The following is a 15,341-nucleotide window of genomic DNA, read 5'->3' as shown; positions in this document are numbered from 1 at the left end:
TAATCTGAAGATGTTCATAAAGTAAAATTAATTAGGCAGGACATCCCTTCAAAGGATTCTAATGATATTCGGAAAAAAGCCATACTGAACTGAAAGAGTTAGCCATTTCTTGTCTCTACAGGTGCTGCTAGACCTGCTGAGTTTCTCCAGCATTTTCTGTTTTATTTCAGATTTCCAGCATCCAGTATTTTACATTTGTTTTGCTGAAATTATATTTCTTGTATGACCTCTCTAAAGTTATTCTCCATCAGCCTGCTTGGCTTAGTGGCACATAAGTAGGAGCACTTATCTCTGCATTGTTAAGAATCTGCTGTAGCATTGTTACTTTTCCAAACTTTTTTTTATATTATCCTTTATGGTAAATTTATAGGAAAAAGGTTATTTAAACATGGGTATAAAAGAATGATTACATTTTCTTAATCATGCTGAAGAACATTAATGTTGGGAAATGGATGTCAAAATAGTAATTAGTAGAAAGTAAGGTTAGATGGTTCGTAAAAGATGGTAATTTTTTTTTCCCCCAGTAACATACACCAGAAATGGATTTCTGTCAATGTCAGAACTTTTTTCATTGCCTTTTACAATTTAGGTTCCCAACCCCCTGCTGAATTAGTTTAAACCTACCCAAAGAGCATTAGCAAATTCCCCCCCCCCCAGGATATTGGTTCCCCTCTGGTTCAGGTGAAGACCATCCTGTTTGTAGGGGTTCCACCTACGCCAGAAAGAGCCCCAATTATCCAGGAATCCAAAACCCTCTCTCCTGCACCATCGCTGTAGCCACGTGTTCAACTCCTGTCTTTCCCTATTCCTCATCTAACAAACCAGATGAGATCTCCTTCCAAATTTGTTTCTTAATTTCCCTCTGACTATTAGGGGGGGTTATAATGCAATCCCAAAAAGGTGATCATCCCTTTCTTATTTCTCAGTTACACCCAAATAACTTCCCTGGATGTATTTCTAGGAATATCCTCCCTCAGCACAGCTGAAATGCTATCCCTTATCAAAAACGCCACTCCCCCTCCTCCCATGCCTCCCTTTCTGTCCTGCCTATAGCATTTCTATCCTGGAACATTAAGCTGCCAGTCCTTTCCATTCCTGAGCCATGTTTCTGTAATTGCTGTGATATTCCAGACCCATGTTCCTAACCATGCCCTGAGTTCATCTGCCTTCACTGTTAAACCCCTTGCATTGAAATAAATGCAGTTTAATTTATCAGTCCTACCTTGTTCTCTGCTTTGTCCCTGCCTGCCCTGACTGTTTGGCTCGCTTCTTTTCTCAACTGTACCAGTCTCAGATTGATCTCTTTCCTCAGTATCTCCCTGGCCACACCAACCCCCCCCCCTCGGCCACACCTTATTCTGAATGAAAATTCTCCTCAAAGGAACCAAGAAGCCTCAAAGCAGGTAGGTGGGTGGGACTGAAAACTGGGACTGGAAATGGTCAGAGCAGGGTTGCTAGAAATGTTTTTGTGTTGATGATAAATTTTAATCCTGTGCTGTATATTTCAATCAGCATGAAACATCTTATAACATTTGAAGAACAAATGTCGTGTTCTTTCAGTATCCTTCCCCCAGTCAAAGCTATCAAAAGTTAATTAGTTGACAATTCATTTCATTCATCATTAGTAATGTTATTAGTTATAGGTTAGGTTTTCTTATTCTTTACGAACAGCAACTTTTGTTTCAAATACTATTTTAGTATTGTTGAAAAATGGGAATGCTCCTACACTATCTCACTTCTTCTTGATTTATCTGTTCTAAGCTAGGTCCAACACCCCAGTGCTGTGACCTCGATACAAGTAAGTAAGGAGACAAGACTCAGGGGAATAGTGATCATATGCACACTGTTGGCACCAATCTGATCCATACTGCTGTTCAGTCAACTGAGACGTCCTGTCTTCCAATGAAGCTGAGTTGCTGTGACAATGTACACTGTTATATGCGTGTTCTAGCTGGGAGTTATGAAAAGTGGTGGTAAAGACTCCACTTTCTTTGCAATACATTGCTGACAAGGAATTTCTGTCACCTTTACTGCCTGCCATTAGTATATGTTGGGAAGACTGAGAAGTTGATACACTACATATTGGAGTTGTCTTGAATGCATCTTTCTGATCCTGATTCTCGTTAATGCCCTGACCAATCAGAGTCAATCTGCTTGGTTTAAAAATTAAACAGAACCTTTCTGAACCAGAGTTCACTTGCCAACCAATCACTCTCTTCTCATGCAATGAAAATATTTGTTTCCCCTTGAATTTGTATTCTTGTGAAATGTCCTAATGAGCGCAACATGAAAAGTTTTGACAAAATATCTTTTTCAGCAGTACTCAAGTTTAATATTTTCAAATCTGAAACATAACATATAATTACTTTGCCTTAACATAATTTTGCAGAGATTAAACATTGCCCAGAGTGTCTTTCTCATGTGCAATCATGATGTCTTTAAATTTTCAGTTCAAGACCAAGCTTTGAATGAATCACCGTGCCTTTCATTAGTGAATGAAGCTCAATATCTTCTCATAAACATGGCAAGCATTCTACACATCAAAGAACAATTATTACATCGGTAAGATCTATCCAGAAAGGACACTTTCCTCATCGGTAATAAAGAAAGAATTGCAAAATGATTCCAAACATATAGTAATCAAAAGCTTTTAAGGTGTTTGGAAGACTTTCAGATTGGTTCTTTTAGTGAGAAAGAAAATGAATTGTGACAGTAGCATTTTTCACCATATGACATTAAAAAGTAGATGAGTACATTGAATAGTGAATGTTGTCGCTCCTGAGAACATCCCAGTTGCATTGTACAAGACTGATACACTAGGGCCAGCTAGCCCTCAGCCAAACTATTCCAGTACAGTATGCCATTGACATTCACCAATGCAGAAAACTGATCGATCCACAATACAATAGCAAGTCTAGTCCAACTAATTGGCACCCTATCCGCCCCTCCCAATCAACTTAAAATGATGGGCAAAGTATAAAGTAACAAGTACTCACCTACTAACTGACGCTACGCTTGAGGACAGGTGACAGAATTAAATCCTGGCATGAAGGGAGGTTTGACCCACAATTAACAACACGTATCATCAAGAAACCAAGCAAAACTGAAATCAATACAAATTCTCATGTTTGCAGTCACACATGACACAAAAGGAAGTAGAATGATGCAGTATGGAAACAAGCCATTTAGTCCACCATGTCTGTGCTGACCAACAAATGCCAAACTACACTAATCCCATTCACCTGCACTTGTTCCATAACCTACTACTCCCCAGCATTTTAAGTACTCATCTAGATGCTTCCTAAATGTTACGAGAGTAACTGCGTCCAATCTACCTCTCAGGTAGCATGTTCCATATATGTACCAGACACTGGGTGAAAAAATATTTTCTCAGATTTCCTCTAAACCATTGCTCCTCACCTTAAACATATGTCTTCTGGTCTTAGACTTATCAGCAATGGGGAAGAGATAGTTTGTCTATGCCTCATAATTTTGTATGTTTCAATCAGATTCCCCTTCAGCCTCCTCTGCTCAAAGGAACTCAAACCCAGCCTATCCAGCCTCTTCTTATAACTGAGACTTTTCATCCCAGGCAACATCTTGGTGGATCTTCCCTGCACTCTCTCCAGTGCAATCACGTACTTCCGATAGTGTGGCTACCATTACTGTGCATTCATCTATGGCCAAACCAATGTTTTATAAAATTGTAACAAAATGTCTTTGCTCTATATTCTACACCCTGACTAATGAATGCAAGCATTCCCATGTCTTGTTCAGCACCCTGTCTCCCTGTGCTGACATATTCAGGGATCTGTGGACTTGTACACCAAGATTCCTTTATTCCTCATACTTCCTCGGGACCTACCATTCATTATGTATATCGTTCCCTTATTCGACCCTCCAAAATGCATCACTTCACACTTACTAAGATCCATCTGCCATTGCTCTACACATTTACCAGCTGATCAATATCAGACTGTAGCTTGAGACTATTCTCCTCACTATCAAAATAATTCCAATTTTTGTGTCATCTGCAGACTTACCAATTTAACCTTCTATAATTACATACATGTCATCAATGTACATAAAAAACAACAAAAGACCTGAAACCAATGTCTGTGGTAAACTGCTGGGCACAGGCTTCCAGTTACAAAAAGAACACTCCACCATCATCCTTTGCCTCCTATTTGTAAGGCAATTTTGCATCCAGTTAGCCAACTTGCCTTAGATCCCATGGGCTCTTACCGTTTGGAGCAGCTATCCATATCCTTGTCGAAGGTCTAACTGAAGTCCATGTAATCAACTGCATTTAATATATTTAATTACCTTTTGAAAAACACTCAATTAGTCAGACAGGATCTCTAACAAATCTGTGTTGACTATCCGTGATCCTTCCTGCATTTCCAAGTATTGATTAATCCCGTCCTTCATAATTTTTTTCGAATACTTTCCTGACCATTGATGTCAGACTAACTGGCCTGAAATTATCTAGCCTATCCCTGCTGCCCTTCAGTCACCTGGCATTTTGCCTGTGGCCAGCAAAATACTAAATATATCCACCAGGGCCCCAGCAATCTCCTCCTTTACCTCCCATAGCAGCTTGGAATACATCTCATTGGGCCCTAGGGGATTTATGTATCTGTATGCCCATTAAAACATCTAATGCTTCCTCCTTATTAATTCTAATGTGTGCAATAGCCTCACCATGCCAACTCATATCTCCGATTACAAGATCTTCCTCCTCTGTGAAGTACTTACTTAAGACCTCGTAGAAACATAGAAGATAGGAGCAGGAGAAGGCCATTCAGCCCTTCAAGGCTGCTCCACCATTCATCACGATCATGGCCAACTCAATAGCCCAATTCTACTTTCTTCCCCTAATCTTTGATCTATTTGCTCCAAGTGCTATATCTAGCTGCCTCTTGAATACATTCAAAATTTTGGCATCAACTACTTCTTGTGATAATGATTTCCATAGGCTCACCACTCTTTAGGTGAAAAATTGTCTCTCCTGATCTCCATCCTAAATGGTCCACCCCAAATCCTCAGATTGTGATCTTGATTCTGGACACACCCACCATCGGGAACACCCTCTCTGCATCGACCTTGTCGAGTCCTGTTAGAATGTTATGAGTCTCTATGAGATTTCGGCTTCACTCATCTGAACTCCTGCAAAAACAATCCTAACCCAATCAATCTGTCCTCATACATCAGTCCTTCCAGCCCTAGAATCATCCTGGTAAACCTTCACTGCACTTCCTCAAGAATAAGATCATCCTTCCTCACAATTTTCTAGGTGTGGCCTCACCAAGCCTTGTACAACCACAACAACACATTCCTGCTCCTGCACTTGAAACCACTTGCAATGAAAGCCAACGTACCAACTGCCTTCTTTACCACCTGTTGCACCTGCATGCTTACCTTCAGCAACTGGTGCACAAGGACAGTCAGGTACCACTGCAAACTCCCCTCTCCCAATTTACAGCCATTCAGGTAGTAATCCGCTGCCTTGTTTTTGCTTCCAAATTGAATAACCTCGCATTTATCCAAATTATACTGTATCTGCTATCGATTTGCCCACTCACTCAACCTGTCCAGATCATGCTGAAGGATCTCTGTAACCTTGTCACAGTTCACCCTCCCACCCAACTTGGTATCATCTACAAAAGTTGAGATGTTACATTTTGTTCCCTCATCCAAAAAGTTTAATATATATGTACAGTCCATGCACATGTCCACTGGCCCCATGCACAGGTTGCCCCTTTGGTCTGTAATTGGTCCCACTTTTTTGCTGATGATCCTTTTACTCTTAATGTATTTATAAAATGCTTTGAGATTTTCCCTGATCCCATCTTCAAAGATATTTCATGAGGCCCCTTTGCCCTCCTAACTTCCTTTTTAAGCAACTTCCTCCACTATACTTTTGAAGGGCCTCCCTTGTTTTTTAATGTGCTGTACGTGACATAAGCTTTTCTCTTTCTTTTTCAAATTCTCAATAATCCTTGACATCCAGATTTTCCTGGACTTGCTGCCCTAAGCCCCTCACCCTTAGAGGAACATGCTAGCCCTGAATTCTCATTATACTTTTGAAAGACTCCAACTTTCCAAATATTGACTTACCTGCATGTAGCTGTTCCCAGTCTATATTTGCTAGATCCTGTCCAATGATATTGAAATCAGCTTTCCCCCAGTTTGGACACTTAACTTCTGCACTTTCTTTATCCCTTTGCATAATGACTTTGAAACTTAGAGTTATGGTCACTATCCCTAAAATGCTTGCCCACTGAAACTTCAAACACTTGTTTGGTTTCATTCCCTAGGATTAGGTTGTGTTTTGCTCCATGTCTAGTAGGACTGTCGGGGTGTGTAATGGCACAAAAACCTGATTGTACATTAAAAATTCCACCCTTCTAATTCTTTTACACAAAGATTATCCCAGTTAATGTTAGCAAAATTGAAGTCTTTACAACTATAATACTGTTTCTCTCACACCTTTTTATGATATGCCTACATATCTGCTCCTCTATTCTTCTCTGAATGTTGGGACGCCTGTAGTACACTCAGTATAAGTAGTTGTGGTTTTAGCTGACTCTGTTCTCAAAGAATCACAGATTCTCTACAGTGGGGAAGCAGGCCATTTGACCCATTGAGTGTACACCAACCATCCAAAGAACATCCCACCCAGACCCAACCCCTACTCTATCTCTGTAACCCTGCATTCCCCATGGCTAACCCACCCAGTCTGCACAAACCCTGCACACTATGAGCGATTTACCATGGCCAATCACCCATCTAACTTCCACATCTTTGGACTGTGGGAGGAAACCAGAGCACCAGGAGTTTGCACACAAACATGGGGAGAACATGCAAACTCCACACAGACAGTTGCCTGAGGGTGGCATCAAACCCAGTCCCTGGTGCTGTGAGGCAGCAATGCTAACCACTGAGCCAACATGCCACATGAATTTTAAATGTTTTTTTGTAGTTAAATGTTTTTTTGTAGTATTTGATTATCACTGTGCAGATCAGTATGTGCTGCTCATGAGTTGAGTGTCTTTCCAGGCTTTTGCAGGTGGCAGTGAAGAGTCAATCACTGTGCTGGGATTTGAAATCATATCTTTGCCAGTTTGGACTAGGATTGCTGATTTCCAGTCTCAATGTACTGAAGCTAGCTTTAGACTCCATTGACTTAGTTAGATTTAAACCCATGTTCCTGATCACTGGGCCTCATTGTTACTAATCCGGTAACATTGCCATTATAACATGCTTCCCCACGGCACATTTCAGCTACTTTATATTTAGCTATGACACCTTAAATCATAAAATCAAGAGTTAGACTTCTTGCTAGTATATGCGACATAACTCATCCATTATAAAGCAGTCCATGCTTGTCCAGAGCAGGACCTAAGGAACATCCAAGCTTGGGTAGACACGTAACAGGTAACATTTGCGTCGTCAGCTAATGATCACCTTTAAAAAGCAACAGTCAAATAATCTTTCTCTGACATTAACATCCCCATTTTCATCAAGTTCTCAACCAACAACAACCTGAACAAATGCTGGAATCTCAGATATAGAATAGTTGTGACATTGATAAGTTGTTTTTTCTTAATTAGTAAAGAAAGGTGTTTTTCAACTTTCCAATAACATGTCTCATTTGGCGATATTGTTTTTCAGTGGCTTCTAAAGCTGTTTCAATTAGAACCTACTGAATTTACTATCCTAATAATAATACATTTTGCACAATGTTAGGAAATACTTCTATAAATTCACTGTGTCCTGTTTATGATAGACGAGGACTACCTTTACAGCTTTCCCTTACTGTATGGTGAAGTTAATAGAAATAAACCTGAAAAGTGCTTTGTCGGATGCAGCATGAACCCTTTTGTGTTGCTATACACTGTGAATTTGATTCAAATATAGGTGTCTTCATATCAGTTGCTCTTTGTTGTGCTGAACTTTGGAATAGTATTAGAAAACATTTTGACAAATTCATTGTGACCAATTTATTAAAAGTTCTGGATGCACCTCAATCATTCTTTTTTCAGTATTTATGGTTTTAGAAACGCACTGAGGTATTTTTAAATGATTATGTCATTACAGTTCCAAATGATTGTTGAATGTGATTGTCTTTCTGTGCTAGAGATGGAACAAGTGTTTCTAATTCTCCTGAAGTATTAACAACTGAAGAGCTAATCCATCGTTTTCGTGCCAACCTTGTGATAAGTGCATTGAGGCCATATGAAGAAGATGACTGGGCTGAAATAGGTATAGATGGTGTATCTTTCCAGGTAAAAACTTAACAGTTTTAAATATACTTGTATAAAAGTTTGAATACGACTGTCACAATCCGGATACTTCATTCCAAAGTTTATAAAATTTAAAAAAAGTCTTCTTGCTGGCTTGGAGCCGGGGTTTACAAACATTGAAAAATCAGTGTTCTGATGAAGAGTCACTAGATTTGAATCATTAACTTTGCTTTCTCCCATAGATGCTGCCAGACCTGCTGAGTTTCTTCAACAGTAGCTATTTTGCTCCAGATCTCCAGCATGTGGAGTTCTTTGGGGGTTTTTCCCACTCCAGGAATTATTTAGTCCTTGGACACAATTAATAATGGCAGAGAAGCCTTTAAAAGGATTGACCATGTTAGCAATTAAGTATCCCATTTATTCTACAGGCATCAGATTATCTGTCACAGCATAAGATAGCAAATAGCAAAACTGAGACATTTACACATATTTTTTCTGAAGTCTGGAACAGTTTGCTTACAGTACGTGGAGATACCTAATAATTAATAGTGTTGCTTTTCTATTCAAACGAGGTCCATTTAGTGTTGTTCTGTTCAGATTTTTTTATGTTCCTTATAACTGTTCACAGAGTTGTTACCACTCCACTATCATAACAGGGCTTCTTTCCCAGTAAAGTTATGCAATCAAAGCAGAAGTAGATGAAATTATGTTTGTTTACAGAAAAGCAGACAATTTAGAAGGTTCATTGGATCATTGTATCATCCCCCAACATTTAAGTTTGCTGTCACCAGAAACCTTCCATATCCTGCATATGCTATGAACGGGCAGTGATTAACCATACATTGCCATCACCTAAGTTTCTGCACACATTTCTCAGAGTCCAGAACTCTAATAATAGGAGTAATATAATGTTTTCTACTATTTCTAGTATATGGTAGTTAGGCTGTCTCATGTATCAGAATTAAAAGCCATATTCAGTGATATAGCCATCTCTGTTTTGGCTATATCATTCAGCATCTTGTTGGGGTTTGTTAACTATTACTCTGAGTAGACTGGATGTATTGAGTGTTGAATATACTGGAACACCTAAGTTTCACTGAGATTCATACTTAGCCATTTCACAACACACCATCGATGCAGCACATCTATCACTTTTCCTTCCTGTGTGCAGTATTTCAACGTGTTGCTTTGGATTAGATTAGATTACTTACAATGTGGAAACAGGCCCTTCGGCCCAACAAGTCCACACCGACCGGCCGAAGCGCAACCCACCCAGACCCATTCCCCTATATTTACCCCTTCACCTAACACTACGGGTAATTTAGCATGGCCAGTTCACCTAACCTGCATATTTTTGGACTGTGGGAGGAAACCGGAGCACCCGGAGGAAACCCACGCAGACACGGGGAGAATGTGCAAACTCCACACAGTCAGTCGCCTAAGGCAGGAATTGAACCCAGGTCTCTGGTGCTGTGAGGCAACAGTGCTAACCACTCTGCCACCATGCCGCCCATCGCCTGCAATTGTTCTGCTCATTTATTAACCTTGTCCAGCTCATTTTGTAACTTCTAAGCATCTTCTTCAAATTCCAATACCCTTTCCTTTTTGCAAATTTGATGACTTCACCTTTTTGAACCTTATTAAACTTTTAAGTACATGTAAGTTAGAAGCAGTCGTAATCACATTACTAAATAAAAATCCGAAAGAACTGTGGATGCTGTAAATCCGAAACAAAAACGGAAATTACTGGAAAATCTCAGCAGGTCTGGCATCATCGGTGCTGATTAATGCTGCTCATTAAGGTGTTTCATTTTAGTATTAATCAAGGGATATGAGCATTATTGGCACAACCAACATCCCTATTAAACCTTGAGAAGGTGTTGATGAGCCTTTTTCTTAAACCGCTGAAAAATATGTGACAAACCATCTTAATTAGAACACAGCGCTTTTAGGGAAGGAGTTCTAGCATTTTTTTCCAGATAGTGAAGACATACCATTGAAGTTCCAAGTCAGAATGAACAGAAAATCCTAAGTCAATGCCTAAGAATTAATTCCACTAATTCGCTTGGAGTGGAAGCAACAGTAATCAGTCTGTATCTGCACATGTTAGATTTATCAGTCTATTTGAATATGGGCACCTTATTAGTCTGTCTCCAGTTGTCAGATAACACTCCATTAATAGTTGTGAAATATTATTACTCTTTAATTGCCCCACATTATACCAGAATTCAAGGTACTTCATATTGTTGCTTAGTCCTAAAGGAGAAAAATGGAAGAAAATTACTTTGTAATATGTATGGTAAAAATGTAGTGTTTTAAAATACAACAGGACTGTTCAAGAACAGTTGCTAAATATGTGCTGCAGGTGTTACTTGTCACTTGTCCGCCCAAACTGGAATGTTCAAGTCTTGATACATGCTGACACAGACTGCCCCAGTGTCTGAAGAGTCACAATCTGTACTGAACACTGTGCAATCATCAGCAAACATCGCATTTATCAGCTTATGTTGGAAAGAAGGTCATTGACAGCAACAGTTTTAACTAAAAGCAGGATGCCAACCTGTTGTCGCTACAGCTTATTACTACTTGCACATTAAACAACAGAAACAGTGTGCTCTAGACAGATCTAAGCAATACCACAATCAATATATCAGATATAAGCTTTGCTATTCTGCTAGTAGTGAGCAGTAATGACCAATTAAATAACTGTTAAGAGGAGCAGATTCCAAAATCAGACCCATCCTCACTGATGCATGACAGTGCAAAAGACAAACTGAATCATTTGGCAGCTTGATACTACTGAACTACTCTTGATCATCGACTTTGAAGTTTCATTCTGTGTTTTTGCTATCCTCAGTATATCATGTAAGTGGTGTTCAACATGGAGAGGCTCAGATTCATCATCTGAGAGTGGGTAATAAATGGTAATCAGCAGGAGTGCCGATGTCTATAGGCTTTTCAGGATCACTCCTTCCTGTCTGTATTCCACTGTGTCACTATCTCTGGTAAGGGTGCCCTACATTGAACAGGATATATCCAGGGATGGTGATGGAGAGTTTAGGATATTGCATGTAAGGTATTACTCAGTGAGTATGCAGTTAGTTGACTAGTAGGTGGGACAGCTGATCCATCTTTAACAGAAGTTCCCAGCTGTTAGTGATGACAACTGTGTACAGTCTCTGTCATTTCCTCTCTAGGTTAATGTTAGGTGGTCTGTCTGGATTTGCTAGGTCATTTCAGAGTACAGTAAAGAGTCAACCATAATTGGAATAATATGTAGGCCAGGTCAGGTAAGATTGGCAGATTTCTTCCTCTTAAGAGCATTAGTGAACCAGATACTTTTTACAATAATCTGGTAATTTCATTATCATTAATACTGTGACTAGTAATTTTTGTTGCAAATATATTAATAAATTGAATCTAAATTTGCCCATATGCTGGTGTGAGAATTGAAATCAAGGTTGGAATTTTATGAAGGCAACAGTCTCAACAGAACAGCTAGCATTAGGTATCTGCTGCCTCCTTTGGTATCCCCTGCCACTTTCACATGCCAACCAAACAGTTCAGTGGTGATCAGTAGGGCTTTCTTGGGTCTAATAATCCAGGAGTGGCAAGTGCCCCCTTTGAGAGTTGCTGGCAAATTAGAGATTGGGAAGCTCTTTTCTTCAACAGAAATAATGAGAGGTCAGGGATTGAGATGAGTGATGGTTGCAATATGGAGGACACAAGCTATGGCATGTAGAGATATCAACTGCAAGAGGATGAGCATGGTTCCCCTGGTTCAGAGCGCCCTTCCCATGGCCAGATGTCTGTATCAATCACTAAAAATGTTTTGAACAAGTTACCTATCTGGGAGATCACAAGCAACTTGTACAGCTTTGCATATAAGGCTCCCTGGGTAGCGACAACTCACCCACCACTGGATTAGCACCATCGGTGGTGAGAGGCAATTGATTCAGCATTAATTGGCTACATAATGGCCTCATTTGGGGACAAGGCAGGAAGACCATCCATGCCAACTATGGACAAGCAGATTGAAGATGGTTGATGGCAGAATCCACATGTGCCGTGATCCACCACGATTAAATGCCCTATCTGCCTCCTCCAACCTCAGTAAAACTAGGGTTTGAAACACCGTTCCAGTTGTCTAAAGCCTTTTTTCTGCCTCACTGAGAGATTAGTCCAGTAACCACTGTGTGATCATCATCCATATACTTCTGTCAACTTATGGGATCACTTGGTAGGATGTTCACAGAAATGACTGGCAACTAAGCAAGGCAGTGGGATTCATATTCAAAACCCATTCCATTTGAAAAAGGATGAAAGTCCAAAAATTGGAAAATTATTTCAGACGTGTTAAATTGAGAATTATGAACAAAAGTATAAGAATACACATAGAATAGATGATTTCTAATATGAGAATGCAGCAAGAAAAACTGTGAAAAAGATGGTGGAAATCCTTTGTATGTCATACTTCAGGGATGATGAAAATTATATGATTGAACTATGTAAGAATTCTTTGATTCTTTGGACCTGGTGACTGCAAAATTCATAACTGCAAATTGATTACTTTTTTTTAAATCTAATACTCTGTTTTCTAATACTGGTATACACTTTATTTTGAATTCTTGTTCCCAGCTGAAAGCTAATTATAAAATGACACAAGATCCTTATGTACTTGTCCTTATAGTTCAAAATATGCAGTGTCATGATGTATATAAAATTTTGCAGATTGTAGGACTGTGCAACAGATGCCAAATGATTTGCATTAATCAAGTGAATGGAAAAAGAAGCACTGAACCCCTGCAGATTCTATATTCATCCAGGAACAGAAAGGTAATTGCTGTCTCCTCTATTTACTTCAGAAGTAGAACTGACAATTGTGTTGTGCTTTGTTGTATGAAAGAGTGCAAAATGTACTTTGGGTGGAGGATTTCAATGTCCACCATCAAGAGTGACTCGACAGTAGCACTACTGATCCTAAAGGACTTAATTGCTAGACTAGATATGTGGCAGGTAAGGGAACCTACAAGAGGGAAAAATATATTTGACCTCATCTTCACCAATCTGCCGGTTGCAGATGTATGACACAATCAAGAAGAGTTGAAAATGTGTTGCTGGAAAAGCGCAGCAGGTCAGGCAGCATCCAAGGAGCAGGAGAATCAACGTTTCGGGCATGAGCCCTTCTTGAGGGCTTTTCCAGCAACACATTTTCAGCTCTGATCTCCAGCATCTGCAGTCCTCACTTTCTCCTCAAAGAATCAAGAAGAGTGACCACCACACAGTATTTATGGAATCAAGGTCCCACTTTCACATTGAGAAGACCATTTGTCATGTTGTGTGAAATTATTGCCATGCTAAATGAGACAGACTTTGAACAGATCCAGCAACTCAAGGCTGGGCATCCAGGAGGCATTATGGACTATCAACAACAAAATTGTATTCCAGCACAATCTTAGCCTAGCATAGCCCCCACTCTACTATTACCACACAGCCAGGGTCAACCCTGGTTCAATGGAGAGTCCAGGAGGGCATGCCAGGAGCAGCATTAGGTATACCTAAAATGAGGGGTCAACCTGATGAAGTTACCAACAAGACTACTTGCATGCCAAACAGCATAAGCAGCAAGTAATGGTCAGATCTAAGTGATCCCACAACCACCAGATCAGATCTAAGCTCTGCAGTCCTTCCATATCCAGCCATGAATGGTTGTAGAAAACTAAATAACTCAGTGGAGGAGGACGCTCCATAAATTTCCAATCTTCAGCGATGCAAGTATCCCCACCCTCAGTGACAGAAGAGACAACACATCAGTGCAAAAGATAAGGCTGAAGCATTGATCACAATCTTCAGCCTGAAGTGCCAAGTGGATGATCCATCTCAGTCTCCAGCCAATTCGATTCATTCCATGTGATATCAAGAAACAATTGGAAGCACTAATATTGCAAAGGCTATTGGCCCTGATAATATTCCGGCAATAGTACTGAAGATTTCTGATCCAGCATTGATACTCCCCTAGCCAAGCTGTTCCAGCACAGTTACAACACTAGCATCTACCAACAGTGTGGAAAATTGTCCAGGTATGTCCTATACACAAAAAGCAGGACAAATCCAGCCCAGCCAATTACCTCCTCATCAGTCTAACTTCGGTCATCAATAAAGTGATGGAAGATGTCATCAAAAGTGTTCAGCAAAAGCTGCACCCAGTTTGGCTCCTGCCAGGGCCACTCAGCTCCTGATATCATTATAGTCTTGGTTCAAGCATGGACAAAATCACTGAATTCTAGAGGTGAGGTGAGAGTGACAACCCTTGACATCAATGCTGCGTTCAACCATGTATGCATTAAGGAGCCTGGCAAAACTGGAATCAATGGGAATTGCAGGGAAACTTTCCACTGGTTGGAATCAGATCTGGCACATAAAAAGATGGTTCTTGGAGATTAATCGACGTTTCGGGCATAAGCCCTTCTTCAGGAAAGCCCCTGAAGAAGGGCTTATGCCCGAAACGTCGATTCTCCTGTTCCTTGGATGCTGCCTGACCTGCTGCGCTTTTCCAGCAACACATTTTCAGCTCTGATCTTCAGCATCTGCAGTCCTCACTTTCTCCTCTTGGAGGTTAATATTCTCAACTCCAGGACATCTCTGCAGGAGTTCCTCAGGGTAGTTTCCTAGATCCAACCATCATAGCTGCTTCATCAAAGACCTTCCCTCCATCTTAAGGTCAGATGTAGGGATATTCTCTGGTGATTGCACTATGTTCAACACCATTCTCAACTCCTCACGTACTGAAGTAGACCATGTTCAAATGCAAAAAGATCTGGATAATATTCAGGCTTGGCTGACAAGTGGCAAATAACATTCACACCACGCAAATGCCAGATAAAGAGCTGAAAATGTGTTGCTGGAAAAGCGCAGCAGGTCAGGCAGCATCCAAGGAACAGGAGAATCGACGTTTCGGGCATAAGCCCTTCTTCAGGAATGAGGAAAGTGTATCCAGCAGGCTAAGATAAAAGGTAGGGAGGAGGGACTTGGGGGAGGGGCGTTGGAAATGCGATAGGTGGAAGGAGGTCAAGGTGAGGGTGATAGGCTGGA

At 40.4% G+C, this 15,341-nt stretch overlaps 1 protein-coding gene across 2 annotated transcripts in view; it reads left to right on the top strand.

Moving 5' to 3' along the window:
• The window catches only part of mocos (molybdenum cofactor sulfurase), a 233,819-nt gene that overhangs the window by 212,991 nt on the left and 5,487 nt on the right, over positions 1–15,341 (top strand). For both annotated transcript variants that reach the window (XM_043690069.1, XM_043690070.1), the window contains 3 exons: positions 2,451–2,562; positions 8,144–8,291; positions 12,981–13,085. In XM_043690069.1, the coding sequence (XP_043546004.1) occupies positions 2,451–2,562; positions 8,144–8,291; positions 12,981–13,085 (365 nt within the window). The remainder of the gene's footprint in view (positions 1–2,450; positions 2,563–8,143; positions 8,292–12,980; positions 13,086–15,341) is intronic.

This window comes from Chiloscyllium plagiosum, chromosome 5 (genome assembly GCF_004010195.1).
Source record: "Chiloscyllium plagiosum isolate BGI_BamShark_2017 chromosome 5, ASM401019v2, whole genome shotgun sequence".
Lineage (NCBI taxonomy): Eukaryota > Metazoa > Chordata > Chondrichthyes > Orectolobiformes > Hemiscylliidae > Chiloscyllium > Chiloscyllium plagiosum.
Note: the sequence above shows the minus strand (reverse complement) of the source record. Positions and strands in the feature narration are given on the sequence as shown.